This window comes from Manduca sexta, chromosome 15 (genome assembly GCF_014839805.1).
Source record: "Manduca sexta isolate Smith_Timp_Sample1 chromosome 15, JHU_Msex_v1.0, whole genome shotgun sequence".
NCBI lineage: Eukaryota > Metazoa > Arthropoda > Insecta > Lepidoptera > Sphingidae > Manduca > Manduca sexta.
Window position 1 is genome coordinate 6,570,786 of NC_051129.1, and position 21,366 is coordinate 6,592,151.

At 33.2% G+C, this 21,366-nt stretch overlaps 2 protein-coding genes across 2 annotated transcripts; one reads left to right on the forward strand and one right to left on the reverse strand.

Moving 5' to 3' along the window:
* Positions 1-650: 650 nt before the first annotated feature.
* On the forward strand, positions 651-7,238 carry LOC115451851 (xylosyltransferase oxt). Its single transcript, XM_030180230.2, has 4 exons — positions 651-1,243; positions 2,028-2,170; positions 3,621-3,778; positions 5,304-7,238. Exons 1-4 carry the CDS (start codon positions 651-653, stop codon positions 7,110-7,112), a joined length of 2,703 nt encoding a protein of 900 aa, XP_030036090.1. The 3' UTR covers positions 7,113-7,238.
* Positions 7,239-15,033: 7,795 nt separating this feature from the next.
* Positions 15,034-16,630, reverse strand: LOC119189400. Its single transcript, XM_037438907.1, has one exon. The coding sequence runs from the start codon at positions 16,387-16,389 to the stop codon at positions 15,388-15,390; it is 1,002 nt and encodes a 333-aa protein (XP_037294804.1). The 5' UTR covers positions 16,390-16,630; the 3' UTR covers positions 15,034-15,387.
* Positions 16,631-21,366: the final 4,736 nt, after the last annotated feature.

Genomic DNA, 21,366 nt, shown 5'->3' on the forward strand with positions numbered 1-21,366 from the left:
TCGTTACTTTTGACCCCCTCGCGTAACATGTAAGTAATTTTTACATGTAAGGCAATTTTCGTAAACTTTTGAGAGCAACGAGATTTGTAATACTAAATTTTTATTGTAAACAGTTTACGAACGCATTTCAATTCAACACATCCAAAACTGGCGGGTCTAAAAAGTATTTCACTCCATATCACACTCTGAGATTGCTCGCCATGACAAAATGAAACGTATCTTAGATATATATTAAAACTTGATTTTGCTTGAGTGTGCGCGCGCACGTTTCCTACTTCGCAGGTACCCGCGGTTCGCGGTTTCGTAGCTACAGAAATGCTTGCCCAAAAACACGTAAATTAAAAGAAAAACAATAATGTAACTTTTGCAGCAAAAATGTAACATTTCAGGAACGAAACGTAACTTACGACTCAAGGGCCCTGGCAGCACTGGGAAAGTCACTTCATTGACACTGACAAGTGACATGTGACAATTGACAAATAAAACTAACAAAATATAGATTTCCATTTCTATGTTTAGCTTCTATGTACGGCGGTAATATCGTAAATTATAATTATAAATGTTATTTTACAGGACTCAAATCTAGAATTATGTAGGAGATTAAAAGGTCTAAAAATCAGAAATCTTTCTAAAACGGACATGTTGATGAGATGGCAGTAATACTTCGACGAATATGTTTCAAATATACAAAATGTCTAGTGTTGTCTGTTTTGATAGCTTTTTTCATACAGATTCTAATTGCATTAAGTTTTATTCCATCGATTAATGACAATTTGTTGAAAAGAAATGGCTACGTATCATTTTCACGCCAGGACGTGGGTGAAGTATCAGCTAGAAAAAATTATTATGGTTATAGTGATGACGAAGATTTTCCTGTTAACAATAAACTATCAAAACCAGGAACACTTCTCCGCCTAGAAGAACTTGACTTTAAACCTATATGTGAAATAAAGAGCAGAGAAGCAATATCTGCTATTCATCGGGCAAAAACACAAAATTGTAAACAACAAATAGTGAATATAACATGTCTCATTCAAGGAAGTAATTTTTATCCTAAAACATTACCAAATAATTGTCCTCACGAGGGAAAGACATATGGCAAATATTTGGGTTGTTATGTAGATGAAAAGAAGATGAGATTGCTCTCAGGTTTTTATGGCAATTATGCAAGTACTAACTCACATGAGAATTGTTTGTACATTTGTGTTCAAGCTGGTTTCCCTTATGCAGGTGTACAATATGGGTAAGTTCCTAATTTATCAAATAAGTTTTTTTGCTATGCTATAATTGTGAGATAAATTAATGAGATGGTTTATATGATTATTAAAGAGTTAATCATAAATGAAAGTGTTGTTTTCACAATAAAAAGTATAAACAATTAACATATTTTTAAGTCAATGCAAATATGAAAGTTAAATTAAACAAAGGTGTAAAAGAATCATAAAAATATCTATACACATGAAATAAAAATAAATTATTTATAAAAAACATTTTTGTTTATCTAATTGTGTACAAGTTAGAATAGCACTTCTCTATTTTCCTGTTCCACTGGCACTATCAGAGAAAGAGGTTTGATCTCACTTGGAAAGATTTTTGTTATGTATAAAAAAAAAAAACATAATTTAGTGTATTATGAAGTACAAACATACTCTTTATTAACCCGTGAGGTAGCTGAATGTTTGCCGGCAAACATTGACAGCTACGCGTGTGACGGAAAAATAACCTTATTATGTAGTATATATGTAGTATATAAGGTTATAATCCCGTGACACACGCAAATGTCATGTAGCTGTCTTGGCTCGCCGGCGATTCACGAGAGACCAAGAGTTAAAGTACTTGAAAATGTACTTAATTAAACACATGAAAGAAACCTCATTCTATAAGACCAATAGGTGAACAGAGTGTACACAGGCTACATCAATTCAATTCAATCAAAATTTTAATAATCAGATTATTAAAGTTGGATAAAGAGATGTATATTTATTGTGTATGTGGCACTGTGTTTTAACTGCTTATATTATTAACAGATCAGAATGCTTTTGTGGTGACACGGCACCACCAATCTCTGCAAAGCTTGCTGATGATTTATGTGATATGAAATGTCCAGCAAATCCATCCAAAATGTGTGGAGGCTATTTTACTATGAATATTTTTGAGACTGGACTTACAAGTAAGTTTTTATGTGTAATTAGAAGTTTAAATATGTATAAAGGGTAAATTTTCCAAGTGGATGTGGAGAGTGATATCCAAAATCATGAGTTATAGCAAAATATACTCGAAAGGAGTCTAGGGGCCAATTTTATTATAAACTAAAACTCAAAAATTGGATTTATCATACAGCAGTATGTTTAACCAATTTATTTTAAAAAAAAAGAACACTCTTACACCTTTCAACACACACTATGTTATTAGGTGTGTTTAAAATCAGTTTATTGTGTATTAAACTATACTTTATGGAAATCTATCTGTGGCTTATGTCTCCACAGAACAAATAAATAAATATTTTTTTACCAGAATAAAAGCCATACTATGTCCATTTCTAGGATAAAAAGCAGCCTATATCCCTTCTTATAGTTTAAGATTAGTTTCATTCAACACATCAATAGATAGACAGAGTTACTTTTGCCCTTATAATATTAGTACTAGCTTTTGCTACGGGCTCCTCCCACATGTAAAAGTATTTCTGAGATCAAAGTCCTTATATAGGTCTAGGAAGATGCAAAGCCAGCATCAATAGGTAAAATTATGCTAATAGTACAATGCAAAATTGCAACCTTAAACGTCAGTTGCTGGTCTTGACAAAACTGGCTGGCACTGCAAGAAAACAATAATACCTTTTTATTCCTTTCTTTCATAACTAATACCTCTGCAGTACCGTTCCTTTACATTGGACTGAATAGAAGCTATTCAGCAGTTTTTATTTTATTCTGTATATTCTCCCTGCGCTTTTTTAGACAGGCAGTAAAATTTTGTACAGTTTTATTGCAACATGTTTTGAGTAATTTTGAAAACCATGAATGAAGCAATTATAGATCTTTTCAAAGTATCATTCTGGATGAACAATTACTGAGCCTTTCTCATGCTCAATCATTTGCCCACTTTGGACTTCTCTTAAGACATGTAGATGATAATGGTTTCGAAACTTTTTGCCCCACTAAAATCGCAGAATCATTCTTTTTTGTAATACTCACGTTCTCAGTACGCGCACTCCGCTTGTAAGCTGTCGTATAATATAACCCGCTCTTCTCTCATGCGCGTCGTTTTTATGCAATGCACAAAATAAACGTGAAATTATTTATGGCATAATTTGTACAAAGTAGAAAGAAATCAATATCTCTTTGCTCGACCCGGAATACGAACCCGGGAACCTCTAAGCGTTGATAGTGATTCGTATCATGCACTTAGTGCAACTACACCTAACGCCAGAAGTAGCAAAAAGGAAATTTACACAAAATAGTAGTCCCATCGCCCAGTAGTTGGGTATTTAAATGAGTTCGTCTGAAATAAATATGTACCTAATAATATTCAATTGGGACTTACTCTCCAACATTTTAAGACGACGAATGTATCGTCAAGACTTCATAATCAAACCAAGTATTAAATATTGTTTTTTTTTTCAGAATTTTTATCTAGAGTACCAGAATCCATAAATGTTAATGGAGAATCGGTTAAAATTGTTTTTCTTTTAACATTAAACGGACGAGCATTGCGACAAGTACATAGACTGATAAACTCTCTTTACAGAACGAATCACTACTTTTATATACACATTGACAAGGTAGGTGTTCAATTTTATCTTTAAGTCTATCGCTAAGAACTCACGAAGCGATATTTACCCGCGCCCGCCGCGTTTGCGGGCCCGCAATTCCTGTAGAATCTATACTTCTATACTATTATATAAAGCTGAAGAGTTTGTTTGTTTGAACGCGCTAATCTCAGGAACTACCGGTCCAAACTGAAAAATTCTTTTTGCGTTGGATAGCCCTTTGTTCGTGGAGTGCTATAGGCTATATATCATCACGCTATACCCAATAGGAGCGGAGCAGTAATGGCTAATCTCAGGAACTACCGGTCCAATCTGAAAAATTCTTTTTGCGTTGGATAGCCCTTTGTTCGTGGAGTGCTATAGGCTATATATCATCACGCTATACCCAATGGGAGCGGAGCAGTAATGGCTAATCTCAGGAACTACCGGTTTGAACTGAAAAAAATGTTTTGTGTTGGATAGCCCTTTATTTGTGGAGCGCTATAGGCTATATATCATCACGCTATGCGTTATAGGAGCGGAGCAGAACGAAACATGTTGCAAAAACGGGGAAAAATTATTAGTTTTCAGAACTTCCGTTGCGTGCGCTGCGTAAACGGTTAAAGTTATGCAACAATGATGTATGACGGAATTGTTCCTCTTAAAAAGTTCTAAAAAATATATTATAAAACAAAGTCCCCCGCTGCATCTGTCTGCCTGAACGTGTCAAACTCAAAAACTACCCAACGTATTAAGATGAAATTTGGTATGGAGACAGTTTGAGACCCTGGGAAGAACATAGGCTCCCGGGAAACTACTACTTTTATAACGGAAAACTTTAGCCTGAAAAACTTTATAACGCGGGCGGAGCCGCGGGCAAAAGCTAGTACAAATATATCTGTCAAAAATAAATGCACATTTCACAACACGTTTTACGCCCGCGGCGTGCGGGGTTGTACGCGGTACCTGCTGTACCGGCGGGAAACTAGTAGAATCGCGCGGACCGCAGTCAGTACACCGCACCCGCATCAGCAGCCTCGGCGAGTAGCGCCCGCACGCTCTGCGGGTAGCGCCCGCGCGCACTACGATCGGTGGTGTATAGGTGTGCGACGCAGTAGTCGCGGGGGGTATAGAAATCCGACGCCATTTTGCTTCAGTGATTATTTCTGGTGCCTGGCGATCTGGAACTCAACTGGCCCGTTAATCGCCCGTCTTGCGATAATCGCCCACAAAGTTAACGGGTGATAATCGTAACCACGACGGTTTCAAATCGCACAGATCTCCGGTCGTCGTGAGTTTTGAAATAAAACAGTTGTTTCTCGACCGCAGCGGGCGCGGCCAAAAACCGCTTCGTGAGTTCTTAGTCTAAAACAGATTCAAACAAAATTTCTTTATAGTCTTATTTGTTGCAATTTTGATGTATTCGTGAAAATGTAAAATGAATTAGCTGTCGTCTGTCGCACGAAATAAACTGATAAAATATCTATAGAGAAGTTATGTATTATATTTCCATTGTTCTTTACTGATATAATATGCCTACTAATTTAATTTGTTTCAGCGGCAAGATTACTTGCATAGAAAATTAATTGTATTGGAAAAGAAATTTACTAATATTAGGTTAGCCAAGAAACGATTCTCTACTATATGGGGTGGCGCCTCGTTACTGAAAATGCTCCTGGAATCAATGAAAGATTTTATTGAGTTAAACTGGAAGTGGGACTTTGTAATTAACTTGAGCGAAAGTGATTTTCCCATAAAATCATTGGAAGATTTAGAAAAATTCCTCGCTGCTAATAAGGGTCTAAATTTTGTCAAGTCCCACGGTCGTGAAGTGCAACGATTTATAAAAAAACAAGGATTAGATAAGACTTTCATTGAATGCGAAACGCATATGTGGCGAGTAGGCGAACGAAAACTGCCGAGCGGCATAGTTATTGATGGTGGCAGTGATTGGATTGCATTATCGCCGCCATTTGTGTCATATGTGGTTGGAAAAAAAGATGAACTTTTATCGGGATTGAGTATAATATTTAAACATACGCTTTTACCGGCGGAATCATTCTTTCATACAGTTTTAAGAAACTCTCATTTTTGTAATACATATGTCGACAACAACCTTCATGTGACCAATTGGAAAAGAAAGTTGGGTTGTAAGTGTCAATACAAACATGTAGTTGATTGGTGTGGTTGTTCTCCCAATGACTTTAGAACAGAAGATTGGCCTCGGATACAAAATACTCAAGACCGGCAACTATTCTTTGCCCGAAAATTCGAACCAATAATCAATCAAGAAATCATAAACAGAGTTGAACAATTTATAGGATACAATGACCACTATTTACTTAATAATTTAGAAGGTTATTGGCAAAGCCTTTATAATGTTGATGATTTAACTGCAAGCAGTGACGATACACTTTTGACGCACGCCGAGAGCATCGCTCGTCACAATGCAAAAATTCTGACAGCAGAAGATTGCGTCATTGATCCTGATGTAATAGTCGAGATAAATTCATACACTCATGCTGATATTTACAAGGGAAATTTGATACTACATAAGGCATTAATAAAACCAAATCATGTAATAATGTTAGAAACATGGTATAAACCCAAAAAGCATCTGGAATTAAACTTTGAAAATCGTTATGCTGATTACATTAAGGTATTTAAAGTTAGTTCAGACTATGACCAAAAAGAAATGACTTTTAGAAATCTTGCAAATATTTTAGGTCCATTTTCTGAACTTAATTTACTTTATCAGTTTTTCCCCAGTGCTGATAAAAATATTGAAAATCTTACCACCATTTGGTTGGATCCTACGGGCGTCATTGCCGATATCAACACCATATTCGTAGATGAAAATAATCTCACTAGTTTTATAAAACCCAACATAAAAACACCCCTTTTACCTGGGATATGGAAAATAGGCTTATTTGATCAAAAACAAATAATAGCTTCTTCGAAATTTTTAGTTTCACCATTAGCATATTTGTCGGGTAAAGAACTTTCACATCAGGAAGCAAGTATTATTCATAGTGGTTCTCAAAATTCATACAAAAATTTCTCACGCATAAAACAAATTGACTTTTTACCAGATCAGGAAGAGCGATTATTGCTTCAAAAAGTTTCACATTCAAATGTTAAAAGAACAGACGATGATTTAAAAGACTGGATAGATGCTTTAAGTAAAGAATTTTATAATGTTTTAAGTTCTTGTATAGTATCTGACAGCATATTAAAGGAAAAAATAGTCTGTGGAAGACATATATTTGAATATTGTGAATCAACTTCTTGGAGTTCTGTATCACCAGATCCTAAAGGAACAATAGGCAAACTGAACCAAATAACTGGACGTTTAGAAAGAGTATGACGTCAAATTACATTTGGACTAAAAGAAATCACTTATATGGCGTTATTCGGTGAGTTAGTAAAAGAAATACACCAAATGTATATACATGTAAGAAAGAAATATATAAATACAATTGTTATAAGTTAATATCACTTTTATTTTACGTATAAGGGTGCATATCCTACATCCGTATTGAGGAATCAATACGAGTATCAATACAATGTATGGTGATGTGATGCTGCTTTTTATGAGCGGTCATATAGCTCGATCTAAAGAAAAAGAATAGAAATGTACCTTCTATTCAGGAACTAAAAAAACAGGGTAGTTGCCTGCTTTTCTTTAAATACATTTATCACACTGTATATCATTCAAAATGCAACGGAACCAGAATATTCAAAATCGACACAATAATATTTAAGTAATAAAGCTTTGAAATTTGTTGTTATATACTTATACAAAATCAAACATAGGAAAACTATTTTTAAATATTATTGAATAGGTATGTTATAGATTTCATATTATGCATTAAGGATAGCCGCCGGTATAAAAAATGATCGTTATCGTTATGGATACATGTTTAGTTACTTTAGATAGAGGTCGTTTACACATAGTCTGGCAGCCCAATCAGTGACCTCGGTTTAATTGATTTCAGATTAATCAGTAACCGACCTATTTCTAATCGATTGACGGATCACCACAGGCATGAATCTAAATAGCAAGAGGTACCTAAATATTATAAACATCGAATTCTAATCTATTCGTGTAAAAAAATCTGCTACTCCTCCAAATAATTCCTAGCGCAGGAAGACCAGTCGTTTACTGTGTTTGAAATAACTCCACTAATTTCTTAACGCGAAAAAACTAATATGCATTGTTATACAAACAGTTTATAAACGTTGCCTACCAGTAAAAAACATGTTTTTTCTATCAGACGTAGCCAAACCCAACGCAAAAACACAACTTTAATGTCGTAGGAGAGGAATATTCGCATTTTTATTTCCATGGACGACATAGGTACTTATTACGGTTAAGAGCGTTTACGCACCCGCGCGCCGTATGTCTCAAAAACAGCACTTTTCGAAGGAGATAATATCCATCAAAACATTATTTTAAAAACATATGAATTAGTAATTATTATAGAAAATTTTGTTGTCTAAAAAGTTAGTAGAGAAAATTTTTAGATTTATTGAGTATTTGTAAATTCTTAAATGATTACTGAACAGAGGTTTACAAATTTGCGCTTCCAACGTCTATTTCGAAGCTCAAAATATCTAAAACCACAAAGGAACAAAACAATATGTTATTTTTATCTAAATAAAAAGAACCAGAAGAAAAAGTTAGTAGAGAAAAATATCTTTTTATGTTTAATTCATGAGAAATAAAAATTCAAAGAGTTCGAAAATTTCAGATATGTTGGTCATTTAAATGATTTTTTTTTATCACTATATCTTACTTAATTGAATATAATATTGGATTACTATAATAGAAGAACATCTCCTTAAAAACATACAATTTAAAAATTCAACAAAATTAGTTCTGTTATTTTTCTATAAATATTTTAAATACCACTATAAAATGCAACGCGCAAATCGTTTCAAATTAGTCCGCCTTGAGGCTTTCTAGAGAGAGGACGTATCGCTCGTCGCTCCGGCCAGACTCCAGTTGGCCTTTGCTGTGCGTAGAAAAATAGTCACGTGTATACAGTGATTGCCACATCTTAGTACTTTAGTAAGTAAAATATTTTTTCTTTAAGGAGTGACAATAATTTTAGTAGTTACTATAAATTATTATTATATTATTATGTTTCAGACACAATGGGAAGTAAAGCTATTTCTAGGCAAGAAAAGGAAACGCAACAACGCTGAAACTTCGGCTAAAGCAAGAGCTAAAAGATTGGTGTACTAATGTTATAACATGCGTCTGTAGTTATGGTTGTTGCTTTTTTTACTCATTAAACACTTGAGCAACAGTTACTCAAAGGAAAAAAATGGAACCTTAAGCTAAAAACTCACAAAGCGGTATTTACCCGTGCCCGCCGCGATTGCGGGCCCGCAATTCCAAAAGCATGCAAATATATGTCAAAAATCAATTAGCTCATTGAAATGTTACATGAGCTTTGTATTTTTTAGAGGACCCAATTTTATTTTTAGAACATATGCGGGGGTCAATAAAAGCTTAACCTCAAGTTTGTGGGGTCGCCACCCTTGTCCCCTAGCCGCCATCATGGAAAAAGGGGTGAAAACACTTTTTTCGCGATATCTCGGAAACTATGCGTCTTACATAAATTTTGTAAAGTCATAATTTGTAGCAAATTGTTTTGCCTACAAATATGTTTATATAACTTTTTGCCCTAAATTAAAAATTAAAGAAGTTATAAACAAAAATGTGAGAAAATGTTTATAAAAGTTTTCTTTTTTGCTCTATAACTTTTTTTATACATTTTACAAAAAAATTACCTCAAACTAACTTGTAAATAATCTTTTGAGTAAAATTGTTCCCTATAATTTTTTTTTATTTATTTCATTTAAAACGCTGTTACAGCGCTCCAAAGTTTACTGGGTTCGTCAATGCTCATGAGAATCCGGTCGAAACAAAATGTTTAACTTATTTTTGCATAATGCATAGGTACGCTTACTTTCAAGTGACGAGAGACGGAATCCTATATCTTTCTCCTCTTTGAACCTTAAAAATAAGGGATTTGGTAATTTATGTAGCTAGTGAATAAAACTACTAGTAGTAGTTAGTATACCTATTTTCTTAACTATTTGGGCTAGTTTAGGTTTACACGCTCATATAAATTTTACATATTACTTTATCCTGACGTTTAACCTTGTGCAGGTTTCGGCGTCATTATACTTGTATAAATTAAACACATCTAGATCCATATGCAGTTTTACTTAAGTATGTAGTGTTTGCGTAAACTTCGATAATAATAATAGTATATTCTATTTTTTTTTTTTTAATTTTTAGGTAATCGAGCCTGATATTACACTCAAAATAAATAAGGTTATTAAAAGCCGCAAAATTATAGATCTTCAATATTTCTTGGATCAAAAATTAAAACACTCAATAACCACAACAGAGCAACAGGTTGTAGTATCGAACATTTACAACTATTGAAAGAGAATAAACTTTGCTTGCAGTCAACATTTTTAATGAAGTGTAATATGTGCAATATGGAATTTAAGCTATTTAAGCGCTAAGAGATATACTGATAGTATGGACGTATATCGTGGAGCTGTGAATGTAGCTATGATGACTGGAGTTGGTAGATCAAATTTAAACGAACAGTTAGCTTCCATAGATTTACCAATATTAACGCAAAATGTTTACATGAAATGTTACGTGTTAGCTAAATGATTGAAATTAGCTACAGAGAACAGGATGCAAGAGGCCGCTAGGAAAGAAACTGATAAGGATGTTGCCTGTGGCGATGTAAAAGACGGTATTCCCGTACTTACAGTCATAGCTGACTGCTGTTGGTCGAAAAAAAAGTACAGAACCAACTATTTTGCTTCGTCGAGTGTCGCAAATATTATGCAAAACTATGGATAAAAACTGGTAAATTGTTATACATGGATGTACAATCGATCGATTGATGATCAATGTCACTGAGAAGCACTATCTATTAAAAAAATATCCAAAAAAATATAATCAACTTCTAAAAAAAGAAGTCTTTTATTTCTCACTTTTTAGTTATACACCTAAAAATGACATCTCATTACATACACCTTCTGACTCACAATATAAATTCCAATATGTAATTTCTAATGACTTAATTAAAATTTTCAATACGCTAAATATTAAAACTGCAGATCTATGGAGTAATTATGTGATCCATTATAAACATCGTAGCACAGTAATTTTCCTGATTTATTGTCTGATTACGGAGTTCTGGTGCCTATCTTTCGGCTTCATGATGAGTTCCACTTTACTAAGGGGTATTTTCTAAATGCAAATGCTTAAATTTTTAAGCATTTACATTTAAAAAGTGAAAATAATAATTTGTAAAATTGCCGTTAAAATTTGTTATAAATGTTTATTTTTTTTATAATTACAAAATGATACATATAAACTATTTCATGATGAATTCTTATATATTTAATAATAGAATTCTTCATTTATCATAAATTCATAAATCATAAGTTACATTCCAATTAGATAATTAAAGCGAAAAGATCAAAATTGGTTGGTCTGACTATAAAGATAGCCGACGCGCTAATTCTACGCACACAGCTGCACACGGTTGTGTGAGTGAATTTTGCGAAGAATTACCTATAGTTGACTTCACGCGCGGCACGTAAACGCTCTTAAGTATCTTAGTAAACTAAGTTTTATTTGCCACGCAGGTAGAACTAATTTTATTACCATTTATTTGAAAGCATATATTAAAGTGTTGACTTTTATTTTGTCGGCCTAAGATCGATTTAAATTCTTATCATAACTAGGCGAAAAAGACCATATTCGTTATGTCTCGCCTATGTTCGTGTAGTCTCCACTTCGTGTCGGTATTTCGGATCCGAATCAAAGGACTTTCGTGTTGTTTTGTTTCTTTTTTTAAATGTAATATGCTACAGCACAAAATGCTACAGTGACAGAGGAGTCGTTTCTAACACGTCCATTTAGTCATCATCATCATCAGCCTATATCTTTGTCCACTGCTGGACAGAGGTCTCCTCCAATATGCGCCATTTTACACTGTGGCCTGTCACATCCAGTTATTACCAGCGACCTTTCGCAAATCGTCACTACACCTAGCTGGAGGGCTTTCTACACTACGTTTGCCGAGCCGTGGTCTCCACTCAAGAACTCGTTGACCCCATCTAGCATGACTACTGAATGGACAACTAAAAGATCATGGATGGGGAGAGCCATTGCCATTGTCGTCCTGTCTCTGCGAGACTTGAGACTGTGATGACTCGACAAGAATGTAGAATAGGCTTAATACACTTATGTGACGAGTATCATTGACGGTCTCTGTGGCATTGATACTAGATAGAGAGAAGATACTACCTTGCTTGCGTGAAAGTTTTTCTGGAATAAAAGTCCAGCTATAATACATTTTCCTGTAATAAAAAATAGCCTATGTCCTTCCCAGGATCTTGATCTATTATCAGACAAACGAAATATCAAAGTCGATTCAGCTGTGGAAACGTAACAGACAGACAAAACAGTTACAGTTAAAGTTAGGTATCATTACCGGTACGGCGAGGTGGCGAGAGTTGGTGGAAGAGAAAAACCTTTCCTTTTTCGTCTTACTGTTCATCCAGTAGACTTCATTTTCAACAATAAACTCCAGAGATGGAATATAATTTACTATACTTAATTATCGAGGGGTAAAGAATAACTTCACTAGATAGTCATTTATGTAATTTTATTTTATCAAGAGTCATCATACAGTCTTTTTTTATATAACATTAAATAAGTTTTTGTACCAAAATACTAAATTTTCATTTGCATTAGTTGCTGCGTTGCTATTGTAATTAAACCATTAAAGTCTTCATGTATGTGCGAACGCCAAAATTTACATCTTCCCCAAACAATGGCAGGAAAATTAGGTGAAGAAATTCCTTGAAAAATTCTGGCAATACTTCTGCCTGTAAAAGTGCAATCTTTATATGAAGATATTAAAGCTCTAACATCACTAATAACTCTTTCTGTATCTAGAGCTCTTTCTTGCAATACAACATATTCAGGCAAACTATTTTCTCTTTCAAAGTAATTTCGTATCGTTAATTTAAGTTCATTGGATTTTTCTAAATTAAGAGTTGAATAACCATCGTCTATAAAGCAGTTAGCAAGTTGCTTAAATGCCTCATTACATTCCTCCAATTGATATAATTTCGTTTTTTCTTGAAATAGTACCGATTCGTGGAGCTCATCTAAAACATTATCAAGTTCTGTAGATGTTAAGTCACCTCTAGCTTTTATCCTAAATCCTAGTGTGTGAAATTCTACTTTTAAATGGGATCTTCTAGCTGCTCCAGATTCTGATATCCATTCCAAATTTTTAATTGGTATTTAGTTATACCACTCTCCCAACCTATTGCAGAAGCTACATCAATAACATTAAATTCTATTACACTTTTGTTTACAACTGATGGATCTTTTTTACTTTCTAAAAGAATTGCTGTTGCTAGAGGAACACAGGTTTTGGCAGCTAGGAGTATCATTTTTGGTCCTCCATAAGAAGAGATTTTGCACATAGTATATGCATTATTTAATACTTTTATATAATTTTTCGTTTGGAGTTCTACATAGCAAAGCAATGTAGCAATATTTTCTGAAGGCAAATCCAACTCTTCCACTGTGACATCTATAGGTATTCCAACTTCATGACCTTTACATTGAATAGATAGATTGTTAGTGGATTCTGACTGGTGTGATAAACACTCACATGGAATAAATACTCTTTGAAGTAGTTTTCTTATAGTAGGCCTGTCGATGGAGTTTGCATGAATATGTTTCAAAAGTTCATTTTTATCATTATTACTGTTATTCATCAATACATGACAAATTGCCAGTTGACCATCACGTCCAGCTCTTCCAACTTCTTGTACATAAGACTCAAAACTACTCGGCATATTGTAATGAATTATACATCTGATATCAGATTTATTTATACCCATACCAAAAGCAACAGTCGCAACTATAATTCTCAGGGCGCCATTCATAAAGTGAGTCTGAATTTTTTTCCTTTGAGCTGCTGACATCCCAGCATGATAAGATTCAGCAATATAAGACATTCTTTTCCGTTTTTTGCTCGGTTTTTCCATATTCATTTTCCCAACTTCCTGAAGGCTTGATCTTAACATAGCAGCCACTCTTTCACATTCATCTCTACGTATGCAATAAACAATAATAGAATTGAATGATGAGATTCGTTCAGAGTTCAAAAAGGATATAAGCCCCTTATCCTTATCTCTTTCAAATGATACAGACAAACAAAGATTATCAGGTAAATTAGGATTTGTAATTACCCCACTAATACCATCAGAAATATTTAAATGTTGAATAATGCTTTTAATAGTGGTCTGAGAGGCTGTAGCCGTTAGACCAAGTATACATTTAACATGTAGTTTTTCTCGTAAGACTCTGCTGATCATTAAATAGTTGGGTCTGAAGTTGTGACTCCATTGTGAAACACAATGAGCCTCATCAATACAAGCAAATGCAATTTGGGGCAAGGATTTAAATAGGCCTGCAAATCCATTAGATGTATCACCAGATATTAATGCTTCAGGAGAAATCAACAAAATATTTATTAAGCCATCCTTTAAACATTGTACAATTTTACGTCTTTGTGTAGGTGACTGATTAGTGTGCAAACAACCAGCTTTTAAAAATTCTGGCATATTTAACACTTGATCTTCCATTAATGAAACAAGTGGAGAAATCACTAAAGTAATACATTTGTAGTGCTGACTGTAAATATAAGCAGGTAATTGATAACAAAGGGATTTACCACCACCTGTAGACAATATAAGTAGTGTTGACATACCACATAATATGCGTTTTATGGTTTGTTCTTGACCTGATTTAAATGATTCATGCCCAAACTTATGAAGAACATCTAGGAGATCATTTGTGGGTATTTCTTGAGAGGTATTGTATACAGGTTTTATGTTAGCATTACAACTGTTTGAGGGCTCTTTTAAAATACTTAAAAAGGATTCAGGAATTTCACTTGGCTTGAATGTAACATTTAATTGCTCTGAAAGTGTCTGCTTTTCATTACTTTGGTCTGAAACATATTTTTGCATGTCTCCAAGTGTTGGCAAATCATTATCATTGTAACTTTCCAAAGGTAAAAGAGATTCTCCTTTATGAGCAGCACAATATATTGACATATGTCCCGTACCTCCACACTTGAAACATGATATTTTTCCAGATTCAGGAAATTCCATGCCTCCGTGAAGAGCTTTTTTATTTTTCCATTGCTGTTTTTTATATTTTGAAAAATTTATACTTTTCTTTCCTCTAACAAATACCTTTTTTTCTATATTAATTTTAACAAAGTTATCATTTAGAGTACCCAATTTTATTTTATTTGTTATTGCTGCACTTGCTGAGCTTTCTGCTTTCTCTTGTTTTTTATCTTTAGAGGCAGGACCAGTTGTATTCATATTTTTCAGTACTTCCGAATGTCTTGGGAGTATATCTTTATCTAGAGCAAAAGGAACATATTCTTTAATATCTGGTGGAGAATCTTCTGCTTCACAGTTTACTTTTCCAACTTGCTTTTTTACTTTGTGTTTATTGGTTTCCTTTTTAGTTGACCATTGTTTTTCATTATCTATTTTAACATTGTTGATCGTTTCATTATGCCTGCCCTGATTTTCAAAATCACAAATATGCATTTTTTTCTTTTCTTTAACGCTGGTTTTAATTTGCTGATTGCAATATCATCCTCTGATTCACTGTTTTCTACGATATCCAAAGTATTTTTGGTTGGTATGTCTATATTTCTAATACCAAATTTCTTGGATTCTTCATAACAGCTATTATACTCTAATTCTTCAGTCTCTATTCCTGTCGTTCTCTTCAGCCATGCTTTATCTAATACTCGTACATTTGGGCTGTTTTTACAATCATTAAATTTAAGTAATGGTGTGGGAATAATTATTTTTTCTAAATCGGTATATGGTTTTATTGTTTCATCTGTCAAAATAGATTCTGAATTAAACGTTTTTTCACCATGTTCTTGACTTGATCTTTTAATTATGGTATCCAATGCAGATTGCGATTTTGCGACACCTAATTTTCTAGGATTTCGTAGAGAAAATTTTCTGTTATGGAATAGCTTCTTTGACAAATTTTCTGTGCATGGATGAAGTTTGTTAGAGCAATGCTGAACTTGAACTTGTGATATAAGGTTATCGAGTTCTTGACCAGTGGGCAACATAGGCATGTCCTTTTCTGGAGTTGTGGGGACTGATTTCAATGTGTCATTAGAAATAGGCTCGAGAGACATATCTATGTTTTCGTCAATATCACACACAGAAAGGGAATTTTCTAAAGCGGTACTTTTTAACTGAAAGTATTTTTTATACGCATATTTGATTTTCGAAGGAGCTTCTTTTATGTCAAATTTCGAAGGTGTACGAGAATACATTGTCTTGAATTCATTTTCCCAGGTTTTCACAATCAGTTTACACTTGAGGTACGCTTTGTCCTTTTTTATTGATTCTATGAGGTCCATTTTGAAATATCTTATAACATATAAAAAGTTAAAGATGCTGATAAACTTTTGAATCGGCAAGATTTTAGTCTCCAAGAGCAGAAAACAACATACCATAGAGAATTTTTTCTTTCCTTCGTCCTTAGAGGACAGGCTATAGTCTTACGACCATACTGCCTAGTCTTACGTATTTCTTTTCTTCAAATTTAAATTCTTAATATATTGTCTTTCGTAAGTATTCCAATTAGTAGTTTTCGTAAGTATAATCAATTCCAGGTAAAGTATAATCCATTTTTCCAATTGTCAAATCCAGAGTAAATATCAATTCAGTACGATTTTCCTCGTCAGTGAATATGTTTCATATTATCCGTAATATATGTTTTACTATCCTCTTCTTGATTTAAAGCTTCATTGAAGGATACAGAATTTTTGCCATTCCACTATTTGCTCTTTGCTCCATGTATTGAGCGGGCTCCAGTAATTTCAAAAACTTAGAGTAAGTACTTCCTCTAAGTTCAAAGATAATCAATGGCAGATATTATCTGTCAGACATAGCTGTTAAAGAACTGTTTATAATACATTTTATAATATATTATGTCTGAAACCAATATCCTGTAAAATAGTTAACAAGTAAGACTTAATAACAATATTTACAAAATTACTACGTAATAGAAATTACAACGAAACAAACAAAAAACAACTAAATATCATTTACAGTGTCTTTTATAAATTTATACAAGTAAACATAAGTTAAGGCATTCTTAAGCAACTCTTTTAAACATTGCGGGACCCCCGGTTAAGCTTCTTATAGATTTTTAAAAGCTCATCCACCCCAACACAAGGCGCTGAATGTTGAAAGATGAACATTCGAAGAAAATGTGATGTAGTGATTGAATTTTTGACAATATTCGCAATAGGGAGAATTAGCCATTTTAATACGATGAAGATGACAATTTAATCTATAATGACCGAAACGCATACGACAAATAATTGAATAAAATTTTCTATTGATAAAATTATTTTTCTTGCAAAACCAAGGAGTGGAGTTTATTTGGACATCCATACTAGCAAACCAGTTTCCTTTTATTTTCATGAGCTGTGTGTATTGATATGAATGTCTCCCCCATGCTTGACACATACGCTGGTTTAAGAAACTAACAGCTTCTGTGTGTGGTATGGATACAGTCATATCAATATTGGAATTAGGAATTAATTCTTGTAACTCAACAATTTTTTTGGCCAGGTAATCTGCCCTTTCATTTCCTGTGACGCCAATAGGTGAAGGAACCCAAACAAAACGAACTACTATATCCAATTTGGACAGTTCGACCCATAGTTCTTTTATTAAATAGATGACATAATTAGTGTTAGCATGAAATTGATTATTTGCAAGGTTTTCTAACACACCCCGCTATCACTAACTATTATCCATTTAGTATGGTCAGAATTAAATTTTTTTATGTGTTTTAAAGCACTGAAAATGGCGACAGCTTCAGCTGTGAAGATACTAGCAGCTTTATCAATTTTTTTACCGATGCCTATATTTGATGAGGGCTCATATATGGCAAAAGACACAGCCCTATCATTTTTGGAGCCATCAGTATATATAAATTTATGGTCTGAAAATTTTAAAAGCATATTGTTTACTTCTTCTATTGAGGGCAGGTCCTTTTTTTGATTTAAAATTATATCAATAGATTAATAAATTACGTGTGTCATTTAAAGTTTTAACCAGAATATTAAAAAAAATTTCAGACATATTTTGATACCTGAACTCAGCTTCTTTTCTGTTTTTAATAGCTTCAGTATATTCTTTATCCCACCATGGTGGGGAAGGGAGTCTGTTAAAGCTATTTGTTAGAGATAAATATTACATCAGCAGTATCTAATAAAGTTTTAGTAAAAGTTTCAACATTTATAAGAAACCCTGGAGTTTGAGACAAAGAATTTATCTTTTGTTCAACCAAAGACTTAAATAATACCTATTTATTAGAATCTAATCTATACTTTAATCGAGGAGATTTAGTTTGTGGGACATTAAAACGAAATTTGTTATAAGGAAATGAGATCAAAATTAGGTAATGATCACTGTCATATGTAGATGACAAAGTTTGCCAATTAACAATAGAAGCCAGATCAGGAGTGCAAATGGATAAATTTACAACACTTACGCCCGAATACTCAAACGCTACTTAAATATTTAAGATGGCCTCACGGATTTAAGCATTCGTTATCTTTGAAATTGGTATACTGAAACGTCACTTATTTCCTAACCTTAAATTTAAGGCGACGAAGGCTTGAGGTCCGCTTATTGATTCAAACGGTATTCACAAACCCTGCTTAAAGTTTGACAGCTATTTAAGGCCGCCTTATATGGCTGTTAATTGAGATTAATTTGAGAGTGCTTGCGACTACTCTCAAATCTTTACGCTAAAATATTTATTGTTGTGTTAGTAGTTATTATATTCTCTTTTGATTTAATAAAATGTCTTTTTCTTCACTATCATCACTGTCTGAAGAAGAATATAGTGCCAATCGAAGAAATCGAGAGAAATTAGACACTTTCGAAGAGTACAGTGATGATGAATTTAAAGATTCCGACTCAGCAAGAAAACAGTTCTTCATTTATGTTTATTAATTCAGGAATTGTCCTAAATTATGCTTTTAATTCAGGAATTGTCATTTCAGGAATGTTCATTCATCATATTGATTTAAACTGGATATTGATCCAGCCTAGCCGGTCATAAAAAAGAAATACCAGATATTTATTGCTCTTCGTTTCTTTTGCCACAGGCCCCTATCAAAGGGTCATCTGGGATATTTTCATATGTAGTAACCTACGTACATCATGGTGTACTCATATCATGGAACTAGTTGCGCCTGTGCTTATATCATGGAACTTAGTTTGTGCTCTCTGCCTACCCCCTTCTAGGATGATTAGCTTTATTATGTGTATATGTAACAGTTTTAAGGGAAATAAATTTTATTGAAAGTCTGAACATGTCTGAATGAAGAAATAATTATTAGAGAAGCAAGAAGAAACTGTATTGTAATTATTATATTTTTAATTGTAATTCTTATATATCAGAGATATAAACATTACATTACAGACATTTTGCAACACATAGTACATATATATAGATATGAGTACAATATGGTAGATCATATTGTACTCATATCATGGAACTAGTTGTGCCTGCGTTCATATCATGGAACTAGTTGTGCCTCTGCCTACCCCTTCTAGGATGATTAGTATGTGTGTATGTAACAATTTTAAGGGAAATTAATTTTATTGAAAGTCTGAACATGTGTGAATGAAGAAATAATTATTAGAGAAGCAAGAAGAAACTTTATTGTAATTATTATATTTTTTAATTGTAATTTTTTGTTTGTTTTTATTCTTATATATCAGACATATAAAATTTCATTACAGACACTTTGCTACATATAGTACATATATATAGATGCCTGCAGAAGTCTATTTCTTGAATAAATTATTGATTAATTGATTGATTATATATATCACACAAGAGAACCCACGGCCTCTCACTTCACAGCCGGCTACTCGCCCACAGCTCACTGCCTGTGTTCCTCACGGGAGCTGCCAATAAAACAAATATATTTTTAAAAATTATTTAACAAAAAAAAATACATTATCAGCCACATGATATCTATTGCTAAACAAAGGCCTCCCGCAAAAATTTCCAGATTGAATGTCGGAAGCAGCCCGCATCGAGCAATGCCCTTTTTTCTTAATTAAGTCGATGGTCCTCCAAATAAATCCAATACTTACTTTTTTCACTATATCCAGCAGTTCTTGTTTTTCTATTTACGTATAATGTCAACCCCTTTTTGGGTTTTGTTATTTGAAGACTCCGTTCATAATTTATATACTTAATTACAAAATAGAAACTTCTGTGGTAAGACACGAAATAAGAATTATGAATATTGTTAACAAAGAGAATATAATCACTTCCAGAGACCAATAAACTTCATCAATAAAAATCACTTCGATTTAATTGTTGACGAAAATTTGACAGATACAGAAGTTTTTTTTCTAAAGTGGCTAATGTCAATAGTGATCATGCTGCCAAATGGCAAGTATAAATAAGTTGGAATGTATTTACTACATCAATGTTGAGAATTTAATAATTAAAAATCATTTTTAATTAAACTGCGTATTACGTTATTTGATTTTTCTTATGTTTCATAAATTATGCTGCGTGAAACGACACATAAATATCATTTTATTAAAATTATGTAAACGAAAACCAACTTTTTATAATCTATAGCAAATTAACTGCTCCTCAACTGAGTTTTCCAAAATCTTTTAATGTACGTTTGAGAATGCCATTTAAATTAAGTAGCCTGTTAAATTTAAGTAGGCCTCAGACAAGTTGGTTGGTTGAGTAGCGTTTCAGTATTCGGGCGTTACACTTTCATTGGGAGGTGTGAGACGAGTAGGAAACCGCATTTAATATGGATAAATTATGTAAATGTATAATGTTGAGAACATCTTCACCATTAGCATTTTTGATAAAGAACTTCCCCATGATCTGTGATGAGTTGGAAGTCTCCAAACGAACATAAAAGGGTTTAGGAATAAGGTTTAAAAATATTGTTAATTTCATTGAAAATTATTAAAGAGGGTGTGGAACATAAATCGAAACAAATGTAATATTATTAACTTCAACACAGATTATAGAAAAAATCACTTAGAAATGATTAGGAATTTAAGTATATTTCTTAAATGAGTATTTTTGCAACTAAGATCGCTACACCACCATAGCCATCTTGTCTATCTTCTTATACAAGAAAATTTAGGATTCTAAAATTATAATGGGGTTTCAACCATATTTGGAAAGAGTAACTATAATTGGACTATATTTATTAACAAGATATATTAGATCACTCTTCTTTTTATCATTTATACCCGACAATTCCATTGATTATATTTGTTATCCATTATTTAAATGATTTATTGTGGTTTCAAGTATATGTGTGCAACGTTGGACGGTATAAAAATATTATTTTGTGAGAGAAAACATTTAACACTGTTATAATTTCGTAATAGACACTTGAGGAACATTATTT

What these genes read in the sequence shown, in the direction of transcription:
- LOC115451851 (XM_030180230.2), top strand. Translation starts at nt 651, where the DNA reads ATGGCAGTAATACTTCGACGAATATGTTTCAAATATACAAAATGTCTA. An exon ending in TATGCAGGTGTACAATATGG is followed by an intron (nt 1,244 to 2,027) that starts GTAAGTTCCTAA and finishes TATTATTAACAG; the next exon opens with ATCAGAATGCTTTTGTGGTG. An exon ending in TTTTGAGACTGGACTTACAA is followed by an intron (nt 2,171 to 3,620) that starts GTAAGTTTTTAT and finishes TTTTTTTTTCAG; the next exon opens with AATTTTTATCTAGAGTACCA.
- LOC119189400 (XM_037438907.1), bottom strand. Translation starts at nt 16,389, where the DNA reads ATGGTATGTTGTTTTCTGCTCTTGGAGACTAAAATCTTGCCGATTCAA.